The 27,040-nt window shown below is 35.1% G+C and overlaps 1 protein-coding gene across 5 annotated transcripts in view; it reads left to right on the top strand.

Moving 5' to 3' along the window:
* The first annotated feature begins 21,428 nt into the window (after positions 1-21,428).
* The window catches only part of LOC106867684 (uncharacterized), a 15,396-nt gene continuing 9,784 nt past the window's right edge, over positions 21,429-27,040 (top strand). For all 5 annotated transcript variants that reach the window (XM_089348088.1, XM_089348086.1, XM_089348085.1 and 2 more), the window contains exon 1: positions 21,429-24,130. In XM_089348088.1, coding sequence (XP_089204214.1) covers positions 21,573-24,122 — 2,550 coding nt within the window. In that variant the 5' untranslated portion in view covers positions 21,429-21,572 and the 3' untranslated portion in view covers positions 24,123-24,130. The remainder of the gene's footprint in view (positions 24,131-27,040) is intronic.

Here is a 27,040-nt window from a genome sequence, read left to right as displayed (position 1 = left end):
TAAGGCAAATAGCAAACTCGAATGAATTAAATTACACGTTATATCGAATACGTTTTTTATTCGTTAAAAATAACTTTTACCTACCAACATACATATATAATGCATAAAGATATTGAGAGAAAGTGAAGGAGAGTATACAGACATACATACGCATAAACACAAGCAAATATACTTATGTGAATATCTTGCTTACGTGTTATATACAAAAGCTTATAATTCGACTTGTGGCAGTATATTTGTTAAAATCGGAATTCAAGGAACTGTGTTATGAAATTGCACTAAAAATGCACATACATATGTTGTTGAATGCACTATCATACTTACCGTGTTTAGCGGCTTATGAAAAGCTCAGTGATGTACAATAATATTATGATATTCACAGTGAAAGGAATGACCAAACAAAATATCTATGTTAATGTATATACGCAGCACTGAAGCATATATTTTATACACAATATGACGTGATGCTAATATTAACGTATGTGTGTGTGTTTGCGTGCGTGTGTATGTGCATGTGTGTGTGTGTGTGTGTGTGTGTGTGGGTGGGTGTGTGTGTGTTTGCGCATATTTATATAATTGTAAATTTTTTCACAAAGGCACTAACATATATATGTTTATACTCACATGCATGTGGATGGGCACACACACAAACTCTCTTTTACACACACCCCGCATACATATATGATGGATAGTGATTTAACGAACGACTAAGTAAAACATGACAACAAGCACAACCATGTCAACGAACAATTTATATACAAAAATATCAAATCGAAACTAAAAGTAATGAAAGGTCGCCAGGTACCCCCAGCGCAAATGTTGGCTCAGTGTGTGTATATGAGTATGTGTGTGTTTTAACTGGATGCCTAAAAAATCTTCCAGTTATGCTGAATTGTTCCCCTTTATTCTTAGTGTTGTTTTATTGATGTGTCAAACTGAAAGTAAACAATATAATTTATCACAGATTTTAAATAAAAGTAAGGAAATTTGTTACATGTGTCATTGTACATTAAAACAAAATAATTTACCTCAAGTGTTCCACCGAATTTGTGGAAACATAACGTTTATAGCATCACTAACGTATGGAGTGTCATGGATGTTATTTCATTTGACACAAAACCAGTGAGATTGTATTCTCGGTAAAATTTAAAGTTTTAAATGAAAATTAGTGTAATTTTGATTTTTTTAAAAAATATTCACCTTGTTGATAATAAATTCTGCAATACAAAACATAATATAAAAATAAAGTAAGTGTCTATTTTTAAGAAAGTCAATTGTATGAGTTTAAATTATCATTGTGCAGAGAAAGGATTGGCAAAACCTACGTTCCGTATCTCGCTGAGACCAGCGAAAACAGGTGTTTTAGTGGCAATTGCACAAACATACATAATACTCATGAGGCACAAACAAATGAAGCAGAGACAGATCATTCATGAATATGGATGTGACATTGTTAAGTTTGTTCATGGGCGTTTTCAAAGAGATGCTCTTAGTTCCAGCGTTGATAAATCCAGTGGAATTTGATATTAGTTCCAATCATTTAAAAAAGATATTCCAGTATTTACAGTGTTGTGAAGTATGGTGAAGCTACAAGTCATTGAAATAGAGAAAACTTGGAGCGAGGTGACCAGCAGGGTGACTGCTTTAACCCAGACGTGGTCTGGGCGGGCATTATCCTTGATAGGAATGGCGGAGGTGGTGCAGATGTTTATAGCATCGGTTATCACCTACCGTCTGACCGTGGTGCCTTGCCCCGATTTGAGGCTGAACAAGTTGGAAAGAATCCTTTTCCGCTTTTTGTGAAAGGGTGGAAAACCACTCGTGAAGCGCTCTGTCTGCTGCCAGAAACCGCTAAAGTGTGGGCTAGGGATGCCTTGGCTGAGAATACGAAAATTCGCGTTAAGGTTGGGGCACCTTTGGCTTTACCTGGATGGAGAGCAGGTGTGGTCACCGCACGTCCGGTTCTACCTTCCACAATTAACGTCCTTAACGGACGTTGGTAATTAGATCAACCAGAGTCCTAGGCTGGGGGACTGGCAATTGAAGTGCCGACAGGCACTTCAGCTACTCTCTCGGGCGGGCAATGCCGGCAACAGGAGTTCCACCGCGGAATTTTATAGCGGGTTAGTGGGATTTAGGTCCGAAGATGCCTTGGGGGAGACCCTGGACTACGATGAAAATCAGTTGGCCAACCTGTTCAGGAGAAATTTCGGGCCGGGGTATCTAGACAATTACCAGAAATCCCTGGCTTGGCAGTGCTTCCGTGCGGCGTTACCTGTTCGTGATAAACTGTCAAGGCACGGAAGTGCCGTATCGCCGACATGTCCGAGGTGCGGGCGAGACAGGGAAATCGTCTTGCACGCATTTGTGGAATGTCCGGAATTAACGAGACTGATAGTTTTCGCAGAACAGCTGTTGTCATCGATGGGAAGAGTACAGCTATCAGCTGAATCTATCATCGAGATTGTGCCGCCTCCTTCCTTCAACAGAGAAAGGAAGGCTTGCTTTTTCCTGCGTAATAGCCACACTGAAAGAAACAGTATGGAAGACGCGTGTAAGAGGTATAGTGACGGATTCTTTTGTATCTGGCCAGGGGTTAGTTAACTTTTTTTGTTACCACCTCGGTAGTAAGATCAGGTTGGAGAAGAGGTACCTGCCACGAGATAGATTCATGAGGAAGCTGGAAGTGTTTGGCACCAGGTTAGTGGAAGCCAAAAACAAGGGAAAGTAAAAGCAAGTGGTATACCCTGGTGGTCGGATGCCTATCCTTCAGGAAAGCCATTACAAATTGCATCTGAAATGAGCAATGCTTTAATCGAACATTGTAAATATAATCAAATTATTATTATATATTTAAAATTGTAAATATTTAATCGATACAGCTACTTAACCGCTTTTATGTTTGTCTGTCCTTGTTCGTCCCCTCTTTATAATGCCTTTATGGCAAATGTTTATGAAATAAAGTAGCTTCCTTACCAACCACATGGTTCCGGGTTCAGTCCCACTGCGTGGCATCTTGGGCAAGTGTCTTCTACTATAGCCTCGGGCCGATCAAAGCCTTGTGAGTGGATTTGGTAGACGGAAACTGAAAGAAGCAAGCTACTTACCGCACAACCACTCCTGCGCCTACTTAACTACATATTTACAAAAAAAAAACATGCACACATACATACATACATACATACATACATACATACATACATACATACGTACGTACGTACGTACATACATACATACATACATACATGCATGCATGCATGCATGCATATATACATACATATCCCCTGACATGGATCCATGTCAAAGATGTTACTGCTCCTTATACATGCTTGAAAAGTCTCGAAACTTACGTCACCATCCGAAATTTCGAGAAATCTAAGATACCATCAATATATGTGTAAAATCGATATACATGAAAGTGCTCTGCATTGCAAATCAAATATTCATAATTAAATTCAGATGGGAGATATAATGATATTAGTGATAGTATTAAATATTTCAGAGATGTTACGAGAACAATTCTTCGTGCAGTATATTTGTAACTAGTGGATAGAAAGCAATAAACTCGCTCCTATTTGCGTCTCTTTATGCCATCAAAGTTTAAACTTCGGTATATTAGTTTTACAGAATGTGAATTGTTGATTAATTTCAAGGGCCTCAGGAGAGAATATATTGGAAATAAATGCATACACACACATACAAACACACATATATACATACACTTATATACGTGTGTGTGTGTGTGTGTGTGTGTGTGTATTTGTATGTTTCTATATTTAAATATATACATACGTGTGTACTTATGTCTGTATATCTATCTATCTATCTATCTATCTATCTATCTATCTATCTATCTATCTGTCTGCCTGTCTGTCTGTCTGTCTATGTGTATGTGTGTATTCATGTCTGTGTGTGTTTGTATGTATAAGGAGGAATAAATATATATTACATACCATGCAAGAAAAATAGTTGATCTACTGATAATACATTCTTTTCAACAAAAAGAAAAAAAAAATCAAATGTCCTGTGCTAGTTTTGACATACTCCAACAATGAGAGGGAAGATAATCTTTAAGAATTTATAATTTTTGGAAACTGATATGTTTTTGTAAAAAAAGACAGTATGATTTTCTCGAATCAAGAAGACAGTTGTGGACATTCTACATCCTACATGCACAGATACAAACGTGAAGAGGAGTACAATACTAACATGAAGTGTGCACTCTTTAGGAATTGTGCCTGCTGCATCGCATCATGAATCGAAAGTAACGCTTTTGAAATCCCAAAGAAGGAGACAGCTACCAAATACCTCATAAACAATCGGAACATAAATGCACTTTATTTACTAATACCTTATCACAAATGTCGACGATATTAATCTTCAGTGGAAAACGTAACGTGTTATCAGAAGCTGCATAAAATTGCCAATGAAGACACTACTTCCTACTACACATGATATGTTTGGTAAAAATATGAAACATTGTTTTTAGACAGCTGTAAACAACACCTCTTCTATAGAATGTTCACACATATACATACATACATACATACATACATACATACATACATACATACATACATACATACATACTGATAGATCGATAGGCAAAAGACAAAAGTGAAATATATCCAACTAAAGTACTATCATTGCAAAGTTAACAGGCCTGATATATTTGTTACCGACAGAAAAGGAGTCATGTGCAGTCATAGAATTTAGTTGCTCTGCATTTGTGGACATCTCATCAAAAATCAGCGAAAAGAATATCTATGAACATCTGTTTCGAATGTCATTGCACCTCTTTTCCGATAATAAATTCATATTTATATCGATAATCATAGGGACGGAAGGTAATATTAGTAAATCCCTTTGGAAGAGCTACAATATTAAAGTAAAGAAAGAGACTGGCTATTAAAGTAAAGAAAGAGACTGGCTATTAAAGTAAAGAAAGAGACTGGCTATTAAAGTAAAGAAAGAGACTGGCTATTAAAGTAAAGAAAGAGACTGGCTAACACGCGCTTTGCAGATACAGATAAGTGAAACAAGTAAAAACTGTGTATTTCGTGTGCAAGATTCTTGATGTGGATACGTGTGTTGAAAGAAATACAATTAAACCTTGGGAGAGGCATTATGCCGGTAATAAACAAATAATTTAACAAAAAACTATATAAATTAATAAAGGACTGAACCAGTGCGTGTGTTTATTACCGGCATAATGCCTTTCCCAAGGTTTAATTGTAAGTGAAAACTGGCTCTACATTCTTAAATATAAATTTGTGAAAATTATTGCAGTTTTTATCCAAATCCAACATATGTAACTTTTGTTTCATTGTTAGAAAGCATCTCTCGCCTTCCCCCTCCCTCCTATCTCTCCCTCTCTCCCTCTCTTTCTCCCCTTCTCACCCTCCATCTTTCTCTCTCTCTCTCTCTCTCTGTATATATATATATATGGTATGCTACTATATTTCATGTTGAGAACTTTTTAGGTCTTAATAGACACAAAACGTGATCTATTTCTAGCGCATTAATTGTCCACGTTAGTGGTCGACGTTATTTTTAAAATGTATATATATATATATATATGTATATATATATATATATATATATATATATATATATATATATATATATATATATATACACAGGGGTTGGACAAAATAATGGAAACACCTTAAAATTTAACACAAATTTATTTTAATATGGGGTAGGACCACCTTTGGCAGTAATTACAGCTTGAATTCTACAAAGTATAGACTAGTACAAAGCTTCAACTGTTTCCAAAGAAATTTTTGTTCATTCTTCAGTTAAAACAGTCTCCAGGTCTTGTAGTGATGATGGTGGAGGATATCGACTCCTTATTTGTTTTTCTAAAATGCACCATAAATGTTCAATAATATTGAGATCCGGGGACTGTGGTGGCCAGATAAGATGTTCACCTTCACTAGAATGTTCCTCATGCCATTCAGCAACAACTTTAGCTGTGTGAATTGGTGCATTATCATCCTGAAAGATTGCGTTTCCCTCCGGAAACAGTTCCGCAACCATAGGATGAATTTGATCAGATATAATGCTTAAAAAGTCTTGAGACGACTCGTCCGAGAAAATAACATTCTTTCACAGCTCTAGGGACCAACTCTGTAGGTTTTTACTCCACCCTAAATGCTTTGGAACGTTTGTTTTTGAAAGTAGTGGTTTTCTGATTACAGCCCTCCCGTGAATTCCGGCTTTGCGCAGCTCCCAGCGAAATTTTTTTGTGGAAACTCGCTTCTCGAGGTGGTCATTAAGCTCTGCAGTAATTTTGGGAGCTGCACTTTAGTGATCCTTTCTAACAATTCGCGTAAGACTCTGACGGTCCCTATCTGAAAGTTTTCGTTTTCTTCCGGAGTTTTGCTTCGACGAGGAGGTTTTTACCTCGTTCTCAAAAGCTGTCATTACTTTCGAGACAGTACTTCTTGATACACCAAACATTAAGAGCACGGACAATTTTACCCTTTTAAAAGTGCGATAGATCTGTCATTTTAATGAATTTCAATTATCTTCTAATGATATCTGAAACGAAACAGTAATTTTAGCAAAACATATTAAGCAGCACTAATAATAAGTAAAAAAAACAAAGATAAACAAGCTTTTTGATGGTTTTATACATATTTGAAAATTATGATGCTATGATGTGAGCTGTTTCCATTATTTTGTCCAACCCCTGTATATATTAAGACATGTATATGTATGTATGCATGAATGTATGTATGTATGTATGTATACAGTAGAATAATAAAAAGAATGTTCCTGGTACAGTGTTATATATTGCAGAAAATGAGAAGTGATGGCTTTTGGTGGGGATAAACATTATTAACAAAATAAGAATTATACTCCTCCCCTCAAAAAGCCATCTCTACTAATTTAAAAAAATTTATATATATATATATATATATATATATATATATATCTGTGTGTATAATAATAATAATAATAATAATAATAATAATAATAATAATAATAATAATAATAATAAAGCCATCACTTCTCAGTTTCTGCAATATATGAGGAAAGTGTCTGTCATCTCAATACATGTAGGGGCATTTGGAGCACTCACAACCAAGTTCGAGAAATATGTCAAAGAAATTGCAATTGACATGAGAGTAGAGCAATCCCGCCAAACTGTTCTGCTGGGGACAGCTAGGATTTTGAGATTGGCTCTTGGATGTTCAATGCCTCCCACAATAATTAACAACCAAATATCAAAGCTTATAATGTGCAGCAAAAGACCTTGTGAGACCTCTGACGGCCCTGTGATACATTTCACAATATCTACCAGAACAAACAAGACCAAATGTTCTGAGAAGTAAAACAAAATAATAATGATAATGATAAATACAACCCTCTTAAGTACGAAATAGCACGGCTATGGGAAATGAAGGTGAAGATAGTGCCAATTATTTTTAGATTCTTGGTTACAGTATCAGAAGGCATCAAGAGGAATATAAACGAAATTGGAATAGAGTTCTCAGCAGAAAAAAAAAAAGCGAAAAAAAATCCCGATAGCTTGGTAATGTAGGATGCAGGTAGCAGGCTCGCTACGGATGTAAGACTAGGAGCTCCAGCAAAACCTGTGATGAAGAGAAATAATAATGATAACAACGGCAACAACAACAACAATTATAATGATGATGATGATGATGATGATGATGATGATGATGATGATGATGATGATGATGATGATGATGATCTTTTCTACTATAGGCACAAGGTCTGAAATTTGGGTGAAGAGGATTAGTCGATTACATCCACACCAGTGTTCCACTGGTACTTAATTTATCGACCTCGAAAGGATGAAAGGCAAAGTTAACCCCGGCGGAATTTGAACTCAGAACGTGAACACAGACAAAATACCACTAGGCATTTCGCCCGGCGTGCTAATAATAATAATAACAATAACAATAATAATAATAATAATAATAATAATAATAATAATAATAATAATAATAATAATAATAATAATAATAATAATAGAGAGTCAGATAGATAGATATATAGATAAATACCATATATATATATATATATATATATATATATATATATATATATATATATATATATATATACACACACACATATATATATATATATATATATATATATATATATATATATATATATATATATATATACACACATACGATCACATACATATATAAGATATGTGCACTTACTTTTATACATTTCTTTGCACAAATGTGTGAAAGGCATAAGCATTCGATACAGTATATTGTGTAGGAAAAAAATTACCCATCTTAAAATTTCTTTATAAGAATACAAGAAATTGAGTTCGTGTGTAAAAATACACAGTTTTCCTGCGTGGTTTCGTCTTTTCAATCATAGATAGTGCCTCGGCCATTTTCATCTAGACTAGAACTCTTTTCCTCAATATAGAAATCAGCGAACTGCACAAGAGCTTTGAAGTTTGCTTGAAGTGTTGTGATATTAAGAACATAACATAAAGACAGAGAATTTCGTATAATACGCAATATATAATGAATAATTTAACACTTCGCTATATCCCAAGGAAGTCACTCGTCTACAAAACAGAAGAACTTCAGAGATATTGGAGATCACAGGCTGCCCACCTGAATTTTTCACAAGGTCAGCCTCTCTTTTTAATATCTCCTTGACCGATCTATCTTTCGAAGTGTGAGTCATCCGAAGTATAATGTATGAATATATTACTAATTGTTTTTTTTTTGCCTTTTGAGAAGCTCTCCGCCTAAATTTTGCAAACAATACATTAGCTGGCTGTGTTGAAGCACATCAAGAATGAATCAATTTAGTTTAAACACAAGAAGTAGCGAGTTAACCGCTCCGTATCATCTATCTATCTATCTATCTATCTATCTATCTATCTATCTATCTATATACATACATACATATATATATATATATATATATATATATATATATATATATATATATATATATATATATATATATATATATATAATCATAAATATATAGGGATTGACAGTAACCTGCTTCTCCAACATACTGAGAATTCAGAAATAGCAGTCAAAGAACTACTGATTTCAAAAACTACAAATTATTACTCCAGATTGATAGCGATATTTTTGATACACACAGAACAAAAAACAGTAGAGAAGAGTTAAAAAACCACCTGCCTTTAGTTAATTTAGTACGATCGTTTCACAGTTAAGAGTAAAGAATACTCTATTCTGATCTTCAGCTAAATATTCTAATAAATTTGTTAATGTCTAAATAACTCACGTTAATTTTGACCATGTGAACATCAATACAACGTGAGGAAGACGTTAAGAAATTTATCGGCCAGTAAGTTCAAAATCCCTCGCCCTAATGAATTCAATTCAGTGTGCATCATAAATAGTCCCGCATAGAAAAGAGACCCGTACGAACTTCCTGCAGTTTAACTATTCACCTTAGAGGTATTATTAAAATATAGATATGCAGGGCAGGGAATCGTCAATTAGTAATAAAATTAATAATTAACAATGTTGCCGGGTAGCTCAGTATGAAAAAACCTTTTCGGTAAAAAACATTTATAATCATAAATATATAGGGATTGACAGTAACCTGCTTCTCCAACAAAATTGTTAATTATTAATTTTATTACTAATTGACGATTCCCTGCCCTGCATATCTATATTTTAATAATACCTCTAAGGTGAATAGTTAAACCGCAGGAAGTTCGTACGGGTCTCTTTTCTATGCGGGACTATTTATGATGCACACTGAATTGAATTCATTAGGGCGAGGGATTTTGAACTTACTGGCCGATAAATTTCTTAACGTCTTCCTCACGTGGTATTGATGTTCACATGGTCAAAATTAACGTGAGTTATTTAGACATTAACACATTTATTAGAATATTTAGCTGAAGATCAGAATAGAGTATTCTTTACTCTTAACTGTGAAACGATCGTACTAAATTAACTAAAGGCAGGTGGTTTTTTAACTCTTCTCTACTGTTTTTTGTTCTGTGTGTATCAAAAATATCGCTATCAATCTGGAGTAATAATTTGTAGTTTTTGAAATCAGTAGTTCTTTGACTGCTATTTCTGAATTCTCAGTATGTTGGAGAAGCAGGTTACTGTCAATCCCTATATATTTATGATTATAAATGTTTTTTACCGAAAAGGTTTTTTCATACTGAGCTACCCGGCAAAATTGTTAATTATTAATTTTATTACTAATTGACGATTCCCTGCCCTGCATATCTATCTATCTATCTATCTATCTATCTATCTATATATATATATATATATATATATATATATATATATATATATATATATATATATATATATATATATATGTATATGTGCATATTTGTATGTGTACACACACACACACATACACACACACACACACACACACACACACACACACACACATACACATATATATATATTTGTATGTATGTTTGCACGTATATTTATATATGTATGTGTACATATATATTCTTTTATTCTTTTACTTGTTTCAGACGTTTGAGTGCGGCCATGCTGGAGCATCCCTTTAATCGAACAAATCGACCCCGGAATTTATTCTTTGTAAGCCTAGTATTTATTCTATCGGTTCCTTTTGCCGAACCGCTAAGTGACGAAGATGTAAACACACCCACATCATTTGTCAAGTGATGAATTGGGAGGGGGGAAAACACAGACACACAAAGACATATATATATATATATATAGTGAATAAAAAAAGAAGAAAAGACAAGAACGTGAGGACGTAGCACATGGAAAGTATTAATAATACCCTCAGAGAAGGAAAGAGTGGTGTTTTACGTTTCGAGCATAGCTCCTCTTCGGAAACAGGAGACATAAGAAAGACAAGCAAAGGTTGAATTATATAGACTAGTAGAAATCATTTATAGGAACTAAAGGTATTTCTACCAGTCTATAAAATTCGACCTTTAACTGCCTTCTTACATTTCACTTCCACTAAATATATCTATTTCCACGCCTTTAATCTTTATTCCTATTCACCTATCGGACTATATTTCTCCACTTTTAGTTTTCTGCTAATTTCTTTCTTCCTCCTCCTTCTCTTTCTATAAATTGCCTTTGACGTTATATCTATTAACGGTCATTTTAAAAAATAACTTACCAGCATTCCCTTCTCATATATGCAGTGATCACATTCGATTAAAATGCCTTATTCATGCGTTTTTGTTTCTCTTTTTTTACCCTCCTGAGAAGATTACATTGTTTTACATCATTTCATTCCTTTTGGAATAATACCAATGTTTTCTTCGAAACAGATGTCGGAAGTATAAAGATTTGAATAACACCTGCGTGTAACTCAAACATACACACACACACACACACACATACACACACACACACACACACACACACACACACACACACACACACACATATATATATATATATATATATATATATATATATAGTGTATTTAGTTATAAAATTTTTCTATATGTGACTGTGAATTTTCATGAATGAGTTCAGGAACTGTGGTTCTTTTCTCTAAATTATATATATATATATATATATATATATATATATATATATATATATATATATATATATTATGGAAAGCATAACAGAACATGCTATTATTAGATACTCTCTATCCATTATTAACTCAGTTTACTAGCGCACATATTAGTTTTGCAGCACATGCTTTACCTATGTCTTTGGACAAGACATGAAAAGACTTATAATTTAGGTAATGAATCGGTTTTTGAGGCATTCGCACGTTATTAGCTTCAAGATGAATTGAATATTCTTCTATGATATTTTGTACTTTAAAGTTTTGATTGTTGAAGTTACACATCGGTTTACTTCCTCAAACATACACTCACTTAGTTACGTATACATAGAACCGACACTCATTGCTTACAACGTGATGATATTCGAAATATTTTGTGCCTGGTGAAAGGGTAATCGGATCGCAAATTGCGATGTCTGTAGTTTGTATTATTTCTTCAACAAGACGACTTCGAAAATACTTTCTCAAATGGCTTAATTTCCTGTCACTGTCAATACGTACAACTAGTTCAACTTAACTTTGTTACCTGTTCTTTATATCTGCGCGCGTGTGTGTGCCTCTGTGTGTATGTGTGTGTGATAGTGTGTGCATGTCTAATTAAAATGTGATCTACTATGGAATATGTAACGGTAAGTGTTTTAGTTCCGCCAGTTTTACCTTTCATAAGAAATATTCTATGGCTTCCGCATTAACCACCACTTTTCAATAGGCGCCATACTGTGAATTTGATATTCCTAATGATCATGGAAGGAATCGGTACAGCACAATAATTTCATTTTATTTTAAATTTTACTATTTTAATAAAATTTAGTTTATTTTATGGGCTAGTTACAGGAGGAAGCGCTGAGTTTTGACCTCATAGGCGAAAGAAAGGAAAAGGTTACCTAAAGGTCGGAAATATAGTTCTAATTATCATGCAACAGGGTAGAATCTGCTAAATGCACTAAGGAGGTAGATGATATTTACTGATTCGAAATGAAGTCTATAAAAAAATGCAACAACACACGTACTCAGAGCATTCGCTTCGCTTGCATTTCACAAAATTTGTGGAAAATTGCTTTAGACAAAATGGAGTATCATTATGCAGAATAATGCCGGTACATAAACATTTGTTCACAAAAAAATATAAAAGTCTGTTATGTAAGGTGGGCAAGTAACATGTGCTGGAATGGAACTGCCGAATTTTATAAGATTTCAATGTTCAAAGGGTCAGACTCAGGATACGTGTAATCCGTATGGGTATGTATAAATATTAGCATTTATGTAGAATGTGTTATGCTATACTCATGACAGCAAAGGGATATTATATCTCTAAGGTAGAAATCGATCTATAGTCAACCCTTTTTTCAACAAAATCTGTGTTCACTTTCCACGCTTTCAACCCACGCTAATGGAGTACGTAATGTAGTTTTCAGAGCCATTTAGCGTCTATTTCTAGCATGTGGTGTTACTTACTAGTACCCTTATTATAATTATATTAACATAATTATATATTTGTATTAACTGTTACTTATATGGCTTTTATTACAGCTGCTACTTGATAAAATCTCAACTATATATATATATATATATATATATATATATATATATATATATATATATATATATATATATGCGTGTATGCATATGTGTGGTTGTGTATACATATGTATGTACGTATATATATATATATATATATATATATATATATACATATACTTGGATGATTTGATATAACATATAGACAAACGAGTGTAATGCAGTACCATTTACTACGGCTTCTCACTGATTGTTTTAGCTGTCCATGCAGTATCATGTAAAGATACTATCGAGATACGAGAAAAGGAATAAAGCGGGGAGAGGACTAAAATATATATTGATAACTTATGTGATGCCTCTCTTTACTTTAACTTTGCCAAAATGTAAAAAACAAAAAATATATAATTTTCTGTGCAATATCCACAAGATGTTTTATCTTTTATTTATCGTTTGATTTCAAACTTTAATTTCAGTCCATAAGACAGAAATGCCATTCCAGTTGAAAAATTCCATTAACCTCTAACATTTTCCGAATTTTCCGAATTATATTTGAAGTTTCCTATTTTGTATAAAACACATTTGCAATTCTGGGAAATAAAGGCAAGACATGTGTATGTCCATGTATGTGTGTGTGTCTGTATCTGTGTGTGCGTATGTGTGTGTGTGTGTGTATGTGCATGTGTGTGTTATGGGTAAATGGCCGTGCATCAACTCGTTTATGCACCTATATGTGTGTGCACGCATATATGGCTTCATATGTGTATGAATTTGCATATATTTATACATACTTGCGCGCACACAAACACATGCACGCACGTGCAGTGACAGACACACGCACGCACGTGCAGACAGACACACACTCACGAACACAAGCGCACACACACTTATACATTCTCCTAGGTCGCTCATTATGACCGCGAACACAAAGCACGAAGAAACCTATAATTTCAGAAACTCCTTTACTTGTCCACTTAAAAAGTCTTGTATCTAATATTGGTAACACACGTGGGCTGGCCGTGAACAGATAGAAAGATCTTTATGAACGGCACATGTACACACTCATACACATGTATTTATGCATGTTTTGTATCTGCATCTATCTAACTATCCATCTTCTCTATCTATCTATCTATCTATCTATCTATCTATCTATCTAACTATCTATCTATCCATCTCTCTCTCTCTCTCTCTCTCTCTCTCTCTCTATCTATCTATCTATCTACCTACCTATCTCTCCCCTCTCTCTCACTCTCTCTCTCTCTATATATATATGCAACAAAACGCAATAGAGTACAATAATGCATTCGGACAGATAGATGATACAAGGTGGACAAGAGAAACAACAATTAGAAAGACAGTAAAAAAACAGAGGGGTCATTCGTGGCCTTCGTTCCTCAGTCAAGTCCCATAGGTCATGACCGTTTCAGGCAGTTACACTTGAGAGGGTTCAATCTGGTGTCCCCCACCACACAAAAAAAAAAAGGTTTAAGCTAAGAACATTAGAACCCTTCGTTTTAAAGCTAGCGAATGTGTACGGCAACAAACGCAAATAAACGGAGAACATGGTAGAGAAAAAGACGAAAAATGAAGAACATTGTACACAATTACAAATACAAACAACACATATATATGTATGTGTGTAGGGGGGGCGTAGGCAGGCTAGCATCTTGACCGGCCAGTGGCTATCCAACCGTAGCTAAGCGTAGGCAGTTTAAAACAATAGTTGCCCAATTGGAAGGAGGAAGTTAACGGTAGTAATTAACCCTCCCCCATTAGCAGCAGAATGGTAGAGCCGTTGGAAGAGGCAACAGGATATCTTACACCGCTAAGTTTGAAAGTTTGGCATATTATTGTTGTTGTTGTTGTTGTTGTTGTTATTGTTGTTGTTGTTGTCACCATCATCGTCACTATCACTGTTATTGCTACTAGAACATTAATAACTTGTATAAAATGAACTTCTACATAGAACCTTCCAATATATACAGAAATAACACACACACTCAACAAAACTTCCTTTCTAAAAAACACTTACAGCTTCCTAGATACGGCTAATAGAGCTGATACCACAAACAACGTATGTGGTGGAATGTTTGCTTATAAAAACTTGTATATGCACACATGAGAGTAAGGGGACATCCGAGTAAGACTGTGCACACGAACCCACACATATAGATGTGCATTGGAGTGCCTATAGCGACCTATCTATGATGTTTGTAGGCTTTTTGGGTGCCTTGTATTTTTAAGGGTTTTTGACACATATCTTTTCTATATTTTTGCATGTCCCACATGCTATACCTTCATTTATATATTCTTTATTATTATTATTATTATTATTATTATATTTTTTTCCTGCTGTACCCTTATTTTTATTTTTATTTTTATTTATATTTTGATTTCAATTTTATTTTTTTATTTTTTTATTTTTATTTCTATCTTATTTTTGCTGTTATTTTTCTTCTTGTCTCTACCACACCTCTGTTTTTACCTCTTGCTCTACATTTGTATGTAACCCTTTGTGAATCTCTGAAGAGGCCTAGAGGTTCGGGCATGTAACCCCATTTCAAAATGTCATCCGATAATCACTCCGGAAAGGAATATTCGGATAGAATGGGGCTTGCTAAAACTAGGCCGAAACAGCTGTAAGATTAAACTTCTGTTCATCCTCTAATTCCTTATGTACTTTGTACTTCTATATGTAAACCATGTTGGCAAAATAACATAGTCTGCCATAGAAACCTGTGCTTTGGTTCTTTCTTTCTTTTTCTTTTCTTCCTTTTTTTGTCACTTTTGCTATGAATTAAATTAATGAATTCAACGGGATACACCGTCTGCAAGTAGTTGGGTTCAGCATATTATCCTCCATTTTCTAATTGTTAGACAAATTTTGGGTAAAACCTCCACTTTTACCCGCTCCCATTGATTGCACCTAGTATAGCACTAGTGTAGCAATAATTGGGTACCCTCCCAGCAGTATACTGGATAGATACTATCCCTTAGTGGGTTGAACCCCCAACCCCTAACTCTCTCACGTTATATATATATATATATGTGTGTGTGTGTGTGTGTGTGTGTGTATGTATGTATATATATATATATATAAATACATACATATATATGTATATATATATATATATATATATATATATATATATATATATATATATACACACACACGTACGCACACACTGTGATCATGCTGGAGCACCACCATGGTCTTTCTGATTTCCTAAGTTCTGCCGAGGTTCGCATCACTAATCCTGTGTGTGCCTTTGTCTCAGCTGTTGGTCCATATTGAGTATAAGGGAGTTTGCTTCCGCTGCCTCCGTCTGCACCTCATGTGGGGCTGTTAGTTCATCCGGTATTGTGGAGGGGGAGGTGTCTAGTTCCTTTTTGACGACATCTACTTCCGCGTTATGCAGATTTCTTAATTTTTGTGGCAGAGCATTGAAGAGCTGTGGGCTTTTAAACCCTAGACTATTGCAGTACATGGTCCTGAATGTAGATTGAGCAGATAGTACCTTTGTTATAATACAATGGCGGCCAGTTCTGACATTTGTATAACACTCAATGCCGAAGTTAGGTATTAGCCCTTCTAGGAATTTCCATATATGTATTATTGCACATCTGTCACACCTTCGCTCCAGGGAGTAAAGCAATTGTTTTCTCAACCTATCTCTGTAGCTCATCCGCTGCACTGTTTCAAGCTTTTTAGTGTAGTGGCGTTGAACTGCTTCAAGCTCTGCTGTTAGTTTGGCACTATGCGGTGCCCATAACTGGGAGCAGTAGTCCAGGCGGCTGAGAACAAAGGTTCTCCACATATTCACCAAAGTTTCTTCGTCTCTTGTCCTGCCTTTTGTCTTCACTTTGCTGCCATCTTGCTAATGTGCATAAAAAAATGACCACCATTGCACATACTGATCCCCAAGTCTTTCAGTGTCTGTGACTCTGGGATTGTAATGCCTTCGGGGCCTGTATATGCAGCCTGTACAGTATTCGTGTGTTGATAGTACAGTGCTTGAAATTTTCCAGCATTAAACTCCATGTTATTTATTTCGGCCCGCTTGTATGTTGAATTCAGGTCCCGCTGTAAGCTTGTGACGTCATCTTGTTTTATTGGATTGTCGGTAGTATCTTTCTAATTTAAGTTTACTATTGCATTATACGAATATTTATATGGTATTCAACTGACATACCAGTGAACTGTATATATAACGCACCCCTTTGAAGTATTTCTGTTGCTCAGTTTGTTACTTTATATATATATATGAAGGCCAGGCAGAAGTCATATGCAGATGCAGTACAAGCTGCAACGGTTGAGCAACGACATTTTTTAAGTATGGCACAGGAAATAGTGCAACGGTAATCTTGGCTACAAACAAAGCTGATCTATGTACCCACGCACCACCACAATTGATGTACTCCGGTTGGCCACCACTGCCACCAAGCCACCCAGCACACTAACACCAATGCCATTTCTACTAATAAATGTAAGAGGTCTGCTACAGAACAACAGGAAATTCAAAATTGTTCACCTGAAGAATCTTTCTGCATGCATTGCTCTTACAGAAATACACCTATCTGCAGACATACATGATGCGGAGATGCACATACCAATGTATACTATCTTCCGTACTGACAGAAGATAAAGAAGTCATGGTGGAGTTGCAATGTACATCTGAGAAGATGTCACAGCATTAACCCTGTTATCGAACTCGAACTCGGTGTGTGACACACTAATAGTACATCTAAAACAAGTTGATATAGTGATATTCACACTATATCGCCCGCCTGATGCCTCAAATCCTGATGGAAAACTTGAGGAAAGCCTCACTGCGATAAAGGAAGTACTAACACAGTTGGATCAACGTACTACTATATTCCTGATGAGTGACTTCAACGTCCCCACAATCAGGTGGTCTGGGGGCAACATAACCTCAGGAATGACGCACAAGGAGCGAAATCAAGCAGAATCTCTACTTGATCTTACGAAAATACTATTCATAGAGCAGATCATACTCTCTCTAGTCAGGTACAAAAATATCCTGGACCTGTGTTTTACAAACAAAGTGGGAATTATCCATTACGTAAATATATCACCGACAATATTCTCAGACCATAACATTATAGAACTGACAATGTATGATCCGGAATTAACTAAAGATAACCCCCGCACAGGTGGCACTCAAAACTTATCCTACCTAAATTTCTAGAAGGCCGACTGAAAGTCACTTGAAAAAGAGATACTCCAATAAATTCATATCATGTAAATATGCCCCAGAGAAGAGAGCTAATACACACAAAAACATCATTCCCGAAACAGGAGAATACTCATGCAGCGGAGAATAAATATCTCGAATCGTTTAAACAAACACCTCAATTTCAGTGTGAAATCCCACTTGATAGAGGAACAACAGCTAAACCATTCAATTGTAGATGTAATATACCTCGACTTTGCCCAGGCCTTCGACAAGGTTGATCATCACACGATATGTAACAAGCTGCGAAACCTTGGTATTACTGGGAAACTGGGAGATTGGCTGCATGACTTTCTGAAGGACAGGATTCAGACAGTTGTAGCCAATGGTGCTCACTCAAAAGAGACAAGTTCTCAGCGGAGTCCCACAGGGAACTGTAATGCGACCACTACTATTTGTGGTGACCCTCTCAGACATGCCCTCTGCGGTATCGTCATCCAATCTGACCAGTTATGCTGATGACACAAAAGTATCGCAGGCAGTTAGGAACCCAGAAGATATAGTAAAACTACAGAAAGATCTGAATGGAATATACAAATGGGCTAACAAAAAATAACATGCAGTTCAATGCTATGAAATTTCAGGCACACAAGATATACGTCCAAAATAATATTGTACCAATAGATAAATATATAAATATATAAAGTATGATTATTTAAAAACTTGAAATATCTTAGGATCGTTTCATGAATGTATTCCCTTTCTAAATAAAATCTAAAATTGATAATCATTATTAGGTAATACGTCCACTCGTCAGAGAAAAAGGTGTAACCAAGCGCAAACATCAAGCTCAAATAAGGAACCTTGCCTACCACTGCACAAGACCAGCACAATCAACAGAATTGGGATGGTCTCCCCTAACGCCTGCACAGTCATCACGCCAATATTTTAACTAAATGTTGGGGGCCTGTTGCATCACAACAATAAAAGCAAAACTTTTTTCCCGAGAGACATTGCTGCATGCAATTAATCCCTTTTCATAGAAATCGAGGAAACTCATCTGAGCCCTGATATAGAGGATGCAGAAGTACACGTACCAAAATACCATACTGCGTACAGACAGAAGGGAAAGGAGCCATGGTGGAGTTGCTGTATTCATCCGTGAAGACCTTACACTCCAGGTCTTACTGTCATACTCAAATTCAGTATGTGACACTATAATTGTATGCATAGGACAACACAATATAGTCATATGCAATACACATCGCCCACCGGATGTTCCAAACCACATAAGCAAGTTTGAAGACTGCCTCATAAGAACTAAAGAAATCCTCATAAAACGGTAACACCACGTGAGCGTATTTCTTATGGGTGATTTCTACTTCCCCAATGTCAAATAGCCCGAAGGCCTCGTGCTCTCAGGAATGGCTCATTGCAAACAAGCACAGGTGGAGTCCCTGCTCAACCTCACCAATGCCTTATTCATGGAGCAAGTTGTACTCAGACCAACTAGGGCGAATAACATTTTGGATCTCTGCCTCACAAACTATATGGACATCGTTCATGATGTGAAAGTGACACCGACATTAGTTTCGGATCATAACATAATAGAGCTATCTATGTATGGATCAAAAGTAGCCAGTGGCATACAGCCTAAAGGCAGCACCCAGAAACTTTCCAATGTGAACTTCTACAAAGCAGACTGGAAATTGATCCAAAAAGAGATCCTCATACAAGACTGGCCGAAATATCTCTCCACACCAGACATTGGCATGAAACTAGAATATTTCATGTCTGTTATGCAAACCATATGCCAGAAATATGTCCCAGAGCACAAGGCCTACACAAAAAGGAACAAGATTCCAAGGGAGAGGAAGGTCCTCATGAGACGAGGACGAAGGTTGCTAATCGCTCCAACCAAAAGTAGTGAATGGTTCCGCCTAAAATCAACACTGATGGAGATTGAAAAAAGCCTGCAAGAATCCGATCTGAGGGAGAAAGCAGACAAAGAAGCCTTGGTTATTAAAAAAAAAACAAAAAAATCATTAAGTAAAAGCCAATGGCCTTCTTTCATTATGCCAAAGAAACAGCCTTAGTACGCTGCAAAATGGGACCCCTCTTCCAAAAGGATGGCTCCGTCACAGATAGTCCAGCCAGGATCAGTGAGGTAATAAATGACCAGTTCAAAAGTGAACGAACCAGTTGGTTTTGTTTGCCGACTCACCTATACTCAGTGAGGCAATTACGATGGATTACATCGACATTAGCGAAGAAGATCTACTCCTAGCCATAGATGAGGTGGAGGAAAACTCAACTGCTGGCCGTGAATGGTCTCCCAGCAATCCTCCTCAAACCGTGTAATCGTGCTCTGGAGAAACCTCTACAGATTCTCTTGCAGGGATTTCTCGCAAATGGTAGGTTGCCAAGCAAACTGAAGTAGGGAATAATATGTCCAATCGATAAAGGAGGAAGCAGAGCAGATGCCAAAAATGATAGGCTTATCTTTCTGACTTCACACATCAGCAAAATCATAAATGGCGGTGCCCCAGCATGGCCACAGCTCTGCGCTTAAACTACAGAGATAAATTTATATATATGCATGTATGTATGTATACAAATTTTTCTCTCCAGTTTCAGCGCAGAGCTCCTTTATATATATATATATATATATATATATATATATATATATATATATACAGTATACATACGTATATATATATGTGTATATATATATATATATATATATATATATATATACACTAATATATATATATATATATATATATATATAAATCATATATATATTCAGTATATATATATATATACATATATGTATATATATATATATATATATATATATATATATATATATATATATATATATATATATATATATATATACATATATACAGTACGTATATGTATATATATATATATATATATATATACATGAATATATACAGTATATATATATATATATATATATATACTTTTATATATATACATATGTATGTATGTATGTATGTATGTATGTATGTATGTATGCAAATATGTTTGTATGTACCTATATATATATATATATATATATATATATAGACACATTAAATTTTGTAATCTTGCTTTTGTCCTTTTATTTTCTATTCTGACGTTTAAAGGAATCCCCATGCTATTGTCATAGCAACGAAGCAAGCCGTTACTATGGTGAGCTTTGAAGTTTTCCAAGTCTCACTGTATAGATTGCAGCGAAGCTGCGGAAAAGAACAGCGTCGGCGAAAGTCATCTTTGTCTTTTTAAGGGCAGTAAAACTGCTAAGCTATGAAAACCCGTAACGCTGAGAATATCCAGATCAGCAAAGCTGTTACCATGGATATCAGTGGAACTGTTGCTATGGAAATCAGTAGAATTGTTACTACGGAAATATGTAAGGCTGTTGCTAGGAAGGTTAGAAAAGCTGTACAGTTCGAGGTTGACAGCAAAGCTGTCAGTTTTAACATTTCTAAAGCTGTTTCCACGAAGATTAGCAAATCTGTTACAACAGAAATTCAAAATTTCATCGCTTTGGCGATTAACAAACCTCTTACTTTGCAGATCAGTAAAAGCGTCGCCAAAGAGATTCGTAAATCTGTAACTATTGACATTAACGAAGCTATTAAATCAAAAATTACCACAGCTGTTACTACTGAGATTAGCGAAGCTATGAAAAGAAAGAACATTTATCCGATCTCACACGATTTGAAAAATGCTGCGATTTTGGAGATAAGCAAATGCGTTACCATGGGGATTGGTAAAGTTGTTGCTTTGAAAATTGGTGAAGCAGTTACAACAGAAGTATGCAACATCATAACCAATGAGATTGATAAAGCAGTTACGATGCAGATTAGCAAAGCCGTGACCAGTGGGATAAGCAAATCCGTTATGGTTTATATATGCAAATGTATTGGTACGGAGATTAACAAACTTGTATCAGAGAATATGTGGAAAGCTATGGAAGTACAAATTGGTGAATCAGCGAATATTGAAATTCCTACGAGTGTTATCAAAGAGGTTTGCAAAGCGGTCACACGGGAAATTAGCAAGGCTGTTGCCTTAGAGATTAACAACGCTATTACTAGCGAAATCGGTATGGCAGTAACTAGGCATATCAGTCAAACTGTGACCCGGGTGATCACAAAAGACGTTATTAGTAAAATTAGCAAAAAGGCTTCCGCTGATATCAGCGAGGTTATTGACAAAGAAATAATAGACGCTGTTACTATAGAAATCAGTCAGGCTATGTCCGATGAAGTGAACAAAGCAGTGACTTTGGAGATCAGCAAGAATCCCGGTCCTGACAAGAATTACTACATAGAAGTTGATAACATTATTAGCGACTATGTTAGCAAACATATTATGAAAGCTGTAACTATGGAGATAGATGGGACCATTCACCAAGAAATCAATAATGCAGTTTCCAAGGGTGTGAGCGAGAATTTAGTGATTGACATCTGCAATGACCTGACACAAGTAATTAGTAGTGGCATTATAACAGACATCGTTAGTAAAACTATATCACTAGATTTTAGCAGTGATGTTGAGAGAGAAGTTAAAAATGCTGTTTCTATGGCCTTCAGCAAGTTTGATGAATTGCAAGACACTGGTACCATCGTAGCCGAAAGAATCAAAGACGGAATTACCATCGAGAGCGACAAACGCCTCTCAATGACTATTAGCAAGGAGGTTACAGCGCGCATTGGGAAAGGTGTGTCCAAAGTTATTAGCAAAAGCATTACCATGGATATTAAGAAGGAAATCTCCATTGATATTAGTTTGGAAGTTTTGAAGAACCTCAGCAACACCATCAGCCTGAATATTAGCAACGTGATTACTAAGCGAATTGAGAACGTTGATATCCAAAGCACTTCAGTCGTGGATAGGGTATTAAACAATAAAATTATTATGACAATCAGAAGCGCAGTATTAAGGGGATTTGAAGAGTGTGTGTTACTGGAATTGAATAAAGAAATTAACATGGATATCACAGAGGCGGCAACGAGTGAGATTATTAATGCTATTTCCTCAGAAATTAACAAAGTAGTGCCTATAGAAATCTGCAGGCAGGTGTGTTCAAATATCAAGAAATCGGTTTCCAAAGAGTCCAACAGAACATTTTGCAAGAACATAAGCAAAAGTGTGACATTTGAAATCTGTCAAATGGTCACCAAAGAGATCAGTGAAGCCATTGCCATCGATATAGCTAAGGCCGTCATACAGGGCATTAGTAAAGCCATTACCTCAGAGATAAGCGAAGCAGTAACTAACAAGATCAGTAAAGATATTGCAATGCAAGTCAGTTTATCGGTTACAGCAGAGATCAGCAAAGCCGTAGGACAGAATTTTATTCAAAGCTGTGATGCAGAGAGACGCAAAATCGTGGATATGACTAGGTCTGTGTCATTATTGATTAGTAATGCCGTAATAATGGAGATTAGTAGAGCGGTTGCTAAAGAAATCAGTAGAGCCGTTACGATAGGAATATGTAAATCTGTCACATTGGAAGTCAGCAAAGTAGTATCACTGCAAATTAGCACAGCTGTTATTATGGAGATAAGCACTGCGGTCACGAACGAAATTGGTAAAGTGGTTGCTATGGAACCTACGGAAAAAACAGCTCTAAGAATTTGTGATAATATCATACGAGGTATTACAGATACTGTTTCTGTTGAGATCACTGAAGCTGTTGCCATGTCAATCTTCGACCTCACTCTCATAGACGTAATTGAAAGCGTTGCTGTAGTCAACACTTACGACATTGCCAAATATATTGACAATATGTTCGACAAAATGTGGTTCTACAGACTTATTGCCAATCAATATGTTAACGAATAGACTTCCATGTAAGCATTTTATTAACTTTATATTCTAACACATCCATGCAATTCATACTCAACTCAGTAGCGCACAAACTTTTATTCTTTGCAGTGTATATAGTTTTGTATCTTCATATGCTTCATGCTTATGTATCTATGGCTTCATTTCCATACGCGACACTAGAAATTGATGAATGATAATTCTTGTTGTTGTCCTTGCTGTTGCTGCTTAACTCAAGATCAGACAAAAGGCATCAGAGTTATTGCTACTCAATGTTTGTTTCTATACCCAAAGCTGTTCTGTTCAATGGGACCCAATTTTTATATAAATGACCAGCTGAGGTCGATTTAGTTGATGATCTGTTAGGTTTTGCGAAGGCATGTTTTACTTGATAGCTACATAAACTACGAGTGTTTAAACATCAAAAGGTGTTGGTGTCAATAATTGGTACACGTCAGCTTTAGTGCAGTCAGAGAAACTGTAAGATTCGGTAGCAAACTTCATTTGATGACAGATTACTCAATAAATGTATAACTCTCAAAAAATGTAGAACAATGTGCCAAATTAAGAAATCAGTTGATTTAAATAATTTACTAATGAGTGACTGACTACTTCAGACTTTTGGAAGAAGTCACGAAACAGAAATTTGGAAGTATATTTAAACCTCGGATGCGAAGGAAATGGTAAAAAAATCCTCCTAGATGTCTTTTAGTGTTTACTTAGGAATATCAAGTGGAATATGTAAACTTTTGTACATGGTTCTTGCGAGTAATTGCTTAGTATCGAGTTTTTAGAGTTTTACTTACATTCTAGTATTATGAATTTTAATTAGAATCCCTCGTATTTCCAGTTTATATAACAAGTATAGCAATGTCGTAATGAGAAATTCAAAAAGTGAAAAACGTCAGAGGACAGATAGTCGGAAGATCGTAGTAAGCCGTGTACTTGCTAAGAAAAATGTTGACGACTGTGTGAAGGGCGGACTGAGAGTCACTTGGAAGATGAGTTGCACTATCTTCTTTATTACAGTCCGTCATTAATACTTATTTGAGGAGTTAAGAACATCCAAAATTGCTTGATGTCTATGATACACCATTTATTTGTACAGCTAATGTAGGAAAAAAATTATTGCTAACTAGTCTTGTAATTTTTCTGTTAAGTTCCATCGTTAGGGTTGTTATCAGCAAGAACTTGCAGACCTTTATCTAATTGCCAACACTATTAGCAATATTCTTTGTAGTAAACATTAGTGTATTTGTTGGAATTTCTTTATTCTCACATGTGTTCTCAGTTTGCTCTTCTAACTCTATCAGTCCCGTTAGATAAATATTCTCTGTGGCACACAAAACAACTAAAACACATCTTTAACGCAACCTCATTTGCATCAGCCACATTATTCTGAACTTGATGTAAGACATTCTTCTTGTGGTAAACAAATCATAGATACTCTCTGTCCATATATTTATGCACTATATGGTGCACCATATGCACCATATATTTATGCACCATAAGGTGTATATATCTATGCAGCATAAAGCTGTCCCATTTTTAAAATCCTTTGAATATATGAAAAATAAATGAGATCCGGGCATTTAACGGAGTAATTTCCGGAGCACATCACTGAATTTTCTCTCTCACATTCTTGCTGCAATTTTCCTAACACCCTAGAATGACATTTATTATTAAATATATACTGTATATATGAGTATGTATGTATGTATGTATGTATGTATGTAAGTATGTATGTATGCATGTATGTATGTATGTATGTGCGCATGGTGCTTATAGTTTTCAGATTATTACCTGAAAGGCGACATTTCAGGTAATAATCAGGTAGAAAGTGTAGCTTTTAAACTCTCAAAATGTATCCGAGCTTGAAATACTGTTTCCCAACATTTCTGGGTATACTTTAATTTTCCTCACACACACACACACACACACACACACACACACACACACACACACACACACACACACACACACACGCGCGCGAAGAGAAACACACATTCAACGGTCTTCTTTCAGTTTCCGTTTACCAAATCCACTTACATTGGATTGAGTGGATTTGGTCGGCCCGAGGTTATGCCAGAAGTCTACATATATATATGTATGTATATATATATATATATATATATATATATATATATATATATATATATATATATGTATATATATATATATATATATATATATATGTATATATATATATATATATATATATATATATACATATATATATATCTATGATGCATATATATATATATATATATATATATACACATATATATATATCTATGATGCATATATATATATATATATATATATACACATATATATATACACATATATATATATCTATGATGCATATATATATATATATATATATATATACACATATATATATATCTATGATGCATATATATATATATATATATATATATATATATATATATATATATATATATATATATATATATATATATATATATATATATATATATATATACATATATATATATCTATGATGCATATATATATATATATATATATATATATATATGCATATATATATATATCTATGATGCATATATATATATATATATATATGTATATATATATATATATATATATATATATATATATATATATATATATATATATATATATATATATATATATATATATATATATATATATATATATATATATATATATACGCATCTAACACCTAATATAGCAGATGCGGAGATAAATATACCAGAGTATGCCGTACTCCGAACAGATAGAAGGGATAGAAGTCATGGGGGAGTTGCAATGTACATCCGAGAAGATGTCACACCCCTACTACTACTATCACACTCAAACTCTGTATTTGATACTTTAATAGTACACATAAAACAAATTGATGTAGTTGTATGCTCAACATACCGTCCACC

The sequence above is a fragment of the Octopus bimaculoides genome, chromosome 2 (genome assembly GCF_046866305.1).
Source record: "Octopus bimaculoides isolate indiv1 chromosome 2, ASM4686630v1, whole genome shotgun sequence".
NCBI lineage: Eukaryota > Metazoa > Mollusca > Cephalopoda > Octopoda > Octopodidae > Octopus > Octopus bimaculoides.
Note: the sequence above shows the minus strand (reverse complement) of the source record. Positions and strands in the feature narration are given on the sequence as shown.